This window comes from Lolium rigidum, chromosome 1 (genome assembly GCF_022539505.1).
Source record: "Lolium rigidum isolate FL_2022 chromosome 1, APGP_CSIRO_Lrig_0.1, whole genome shotgun sequence".
Classification (NCBI taxonomy): Eukaryota; Viridiplantae; Streptophyta; class Magnoliopsida; order Poales; family Poaceae; genus Lolium; species Lolium rigidum.
The window spans coordinates 57,117,249-57,121,762 of NC_061508.1; the positions used below are offsets into that span (position 1 = coordinate 57,117,249).

The 4,514-nt window shown below is 51.1% G+C and overlaps 1 protein-coding gene across 1 annotated transcript; it reads left to right on the forward strand.

Annotated features, from left to right (window-relative positions):
- Positions 1-469: 469 nt before the first annotated feature.
- Positions 470-2,426, forward strand: LOC124673540 (UDP-glycosyltransferase 73C1-like). Its single transcript, XM_047209604.1, has one exon. It carries the CDS (start codon positions 730-732, stop codon positions 2,329-2,331), a length of 1,602 nt encoding a protein of 533 aa, XP_047065560.1. The 5' UTR covers positions 470-729; the 3' UTR covers positions 2,332-2,426.
- The last annotated feature ends 2,088 nt before the right edge of the window (positions 2,427-4,514 follow it).

Genomic DNA, 4,514 nt, shown 5'->3' on the forward strand with positions numbered 1-4,514 from the left:
TCGTGCAATGCAATTATTGCCTGATTATACAACAAGTGTTGGTGGTGCCGTGAAGCTGAAGGTGCGTATCTTGGTGACGATGCGGTGAGTGACACGAAATCACCGGACCGGGACACTGGAGTGGTGAACCGCCGTCGCCTCGAGCGAGCACTACCCATTAGGTTCGTGAAGACGGCGACAAGGAAGCTTGGGTAGGCGCACACGTCACACATGCCTACCATAGAAGCTTCTTCTTCTGGAAACCTTGCCGATCCACACACAGCTTCGAGACGATATCAAACTCGCTCGCCCTCTCGTGTGATCTCTGCGCTTCGGCCACACCCCGCTTCAGGAAACAACAAATAATGTGTGAGGTAACGTGTCACCACGCGTAGTAACATGCGGATGCAGGCTAACAGACGCATGTGTGTGTACGGTAACCCCACGCTCCTTATCACGTCCTAGCCACTCGATATCCATGGTTTCTTGTCCGTACCTCCTCCTACCTAGCTAGGTCCTCTAGTTTTCTACCCTTCCTCGTGTCGTCTACCCCTGTCTGTGTGCGTCACCGGGAATGCACAGCTAGCCTCCATCGGGCCCTCCACATCGGTAGCGCCGGCCGTATATACGCGTCACAATGACGACCACCATGTCCTACGTAGCTTGCTCAACACAGAACGACCGAGTAGCTAGCTGCTATAAGCTTACATTGCACACCTAGCCGGCCGTCCAGTGCGAGGTCGACCGGAGATGCCGGCCGCTGGTTTGATGGCGGCGCCGGAGATGCACTTCTTGCTGGTGCCGCTGGTGGCGCAGGGCCACATCATCCCCATGGTGGACCTGGCGCGCCTCATCGCCGCCCGCGGGCCGCGGGTAACCGTCCTCACCACGCCCGTCAACGCCGCGCGCAACAGGCCCGCCGTCGACGCCGCCGCCAACGCGGGCCTCGCCGTCGAGCTCGTCGAGCTCCCGTTCCCCGGTCCTACGCTCGGGCTGCCGGAGGGCCTCGAGAACGCGGACCAGCTGGTCGACAGGACCATGTACCCCAAGTTCTTCCACGCCATCTGGAAGATGGCCGAGCCGCTGGAGGAGTACCTCCGGGCGCTGCCGCGCCGGCCGGACTGCCTCGTCGCCGACTCCTGCAACCCGTGGACGGCCAGCGTGTGCGACGCCCTCGGCATCCCCAGGCTGGTGCTGCACTGCCCCTCCGCCTACTTCCTCCTCGCAGTGCACAACCTGTCCGTCCACGGCGTGTACGACCGCGTCGGGGACGACGAGTCGGTGGAGTTCGAGGTGCCGGACTTCCCCGTGCGCGCTGTCGGCACCAAATCCACCTTCCGGGGCTTCTTCCAGTGGCCCGGCGTCGAGAAGGAGCAGCAGGACGTGCTCGACGCCGAGGCCACCGCCGACGGCATGCTCATAAACACGTTCCGCCGCATGGAGGGCGCCTTCGTCGACGCGTACGCTAAGGCGCTCGGCAAGAGGACGTGGGCCGTCGGCCCGACGTGCGCCGCCGCGGGCGTCATGGGCGACGCCGACGCCATGGCCGGCCGCGGCAACCGCGCCGACGTCGACGCCGGCCACATCATCTCGTGGCTCGACGCACGGCCGCAGGCGTCCGTGCTGTACATCAGCTTCGGCAGCATCGCGCAGCTGCCGGCCAAGCAGGTCGAGGAGCTCGCGCGCGGCCTCGAGGCCTCGGGCCGGCCGTTCGTGTGGGCCATCAAGGAGGCCAAGGCCGACGCCGCCGTCAGGGCGCTGCTCGACGACGAGGGGTTCGAGGAGCGGGTCAAGGACCGGGGACTCCTCGTCCGAGGGTGGGCGCCGCAGGTCACCATCCTCTCGCACCCGGCGGTGGGCGGCTTCCTGACCCACTGCGGCTGGAACGCGACGCTGGAGGCCATCTCCCACGGCGTGCCGGCGCTCACGTGGCCCAGCTTCGCCGACCAGTTCTCCAGCGAGCGGCTCCTCGTCGATGTGCTCCGCGTCGGCGTCAGGTCCGGCGTCAAGCTGCCCGCAATGAGCGCCACCGGGATTGACGTGGGCGTGCAGGTGACGAGCGAGGATGTGGAGAAGGTGGTCGCTGAGCTGATGGACGGTGGGACAGAGGGGGCGGCGAGGAGGTGCAGGGCCAAGGAGCTCGCTGCGGAGGCGAGGGCGGCCATGGAGGAAGGCGGGTCGTCGTACACCGACCTAGGAGACATGATCCGCTACGTCTCCGAGTTGTCGAGGACGAGGAGTCACGAGAGGAAAGCGACCTCGACGTCTCTGCCGTCCATGGCGACAGACCTCGGAAGCAAGAACGGCCCCGAGAAGATCGAAGCAGATGCTGCCTTATCAGTAGAGTCCTGATTAAGCTGCCTCACGCCATTATAGCATAGGATATTGCGTTCCGTACAACAAATACAACGATCGATAACCATGTTTACATAATCAAGCAATTCATTCACGTAAACAAACAAAGATGGATTTGCGATTGCATTGGAAAAATGTGAAGTACTAGTATATATCTGCTGCGAGTGAATCAAATACTAGTTATGTAGAATTTGACAATGGACACCGGTATTACTGGAAGTTTAGGGGAGGATCGTGTCAACTGATAATGATATCATTCCCTCCCTAGGACCGACCGTGTGGTATGTGTAAAACTAAAGAGTCCCTAGGACCGACCGTGTGGTATGTGTAAATCTAAAGAAAAACGGATTTGCTTTGCAACTGACAATAAGTAATACAAATCACGAAGCAAATCCCAACAAGGTCCGGAGAATTTGTATTAGTTGCACCCTCATTTGTAACTAAATAGTTGCAAGTTTATTTGCAACTAAAAAACTCAGTTGCAACCTAACTTGCAACTCATATACACGAATCACGTGCAATCAAACAGTATTTAACTAAGCACAAATTTAGTTCTTAGCTATGTTGACCTAGATTATTTTAAATCTTGATCACCTATAAAAATGTTTAAAATTTCACTTTTCCGCTAGAAAAGTGCAAGTATGTGAACTGCAGTTACATTTTTCTCATGCGACTCACACTTTAGAAAATCTCACACCACTGAAAGCAAGCCCACGAAAAACATTAATACTATCAAATCAACATGCAAATCCATCTATGAGATGTTCTATTCCAAGTTTCATAAATACATTTCACTTATGTTTTACTTTTCATTGACGTCTCGTGACAACTTGTGAAACCTGTCATGAAAACCTAGACAAAAAAATCTGCTTCACTTTAAGGTGCTACGTTGCTACCACATTCATTTATGAAAGATATGATGGATTTGCAATTGCATTGGAACAATGGGGAGTATATCTAAACGCAGCGATTTTAACTGCTCCGGTATGTGCCGGATGACATCACCCGCGTGTTGATCTAGTTTCTAAAAAATTGTGAAATATGTCTGAAATTTGTGAAACATGTCAGAAACTTGCGAAAAATTATTTACTGTTTAAAGTATGTTTTCCACATATATTTCTCACATGTTTTTAAAACTGTGAAACATTTCCTAGTGTTTAAATTTGTTTTAATTATGTTTCAGTTTTGTTAAAAAGGGGATAAGTAGTCTCACCAATCTCAAAGCATAATATGTGGTGGATGGCAGTCCGGCACATACCGTTGTCGGTAAAAAAGAATTTTTGGAGCATATTTGCTACAAATGAATCAAATTGTTTGTAGAATTTCACACTGGACCCCGGTATTAACAGAATTTTACGTGATGATGGTGTCAGCTAATAATTTGTCCCTCCACAAGGACCAATCGTGTGGTATTGTATAACTTAAGAAAAAATGGATTTGCTATGTTCAAGTAATTTTTTAAGTCTCAATCGTCCAAAAATAAATGCTTTAGTTGTATTTTTTATTTTTATGGCAGAAAAAGTGCTATTACACTCTTCTGCCAGAAAAATGCAACACTTTTCGGACTTCAGAAATCTCAGTTGATTGAGAGCAAGCCCAAAAATAAACCTTAACATTATCAAAATCAACCTGCAAATAGATGTTTCCAAGATTCATAATACATGTCAACGTACGTTTTACTTTTCATTGACGTCTTGTGACAACTTGTGAAACTCATTATGAAAACGTAGACAGAAATTTGCTTCACTTTAAGGTGCTACCAATTCACTTGTGTAGTATGAAAGAGGTATGTGTGAACCTCAAGAAAGTTCCTTTTAGGTGCGAGTTGATTTTGATACAATATAAGGGTCTATGTTGAAATATGTCACAACTTTACATAATATGACAAGGTTGTCTAATTTGTTAGCTTAAACGTGCAGGTTACAAATGTTACAAGACTCTTACCAAGTGGATAGAGTTTTTTAAATAGAAGGCCCTCCGGCCCAGCTTTATATATGAAGCCACACATCACAAGGTTCGATACAACTCCACACCCACATACTCCATCGAAAGTTCGAATACAAGTTCATACACTCACATAGCTCCCCGCCACACATGACATGGTACAGCACCAACACCCCAGGTCCCTCGAAGTAGAGAAGACATCGTGTGTGGTCCAGGTAGAGGTGTTGTCTTCATGT

What these genes read in the sequence shown, in the direction of transcription:
- LOC124673540 (XM_047209604.1), top strand. Translation starts at nt 730, where the DNA reads ATGCCGGCCGCTGGTTTGATGGCGGCGCCGGAGATGCACTTCTTGCTG.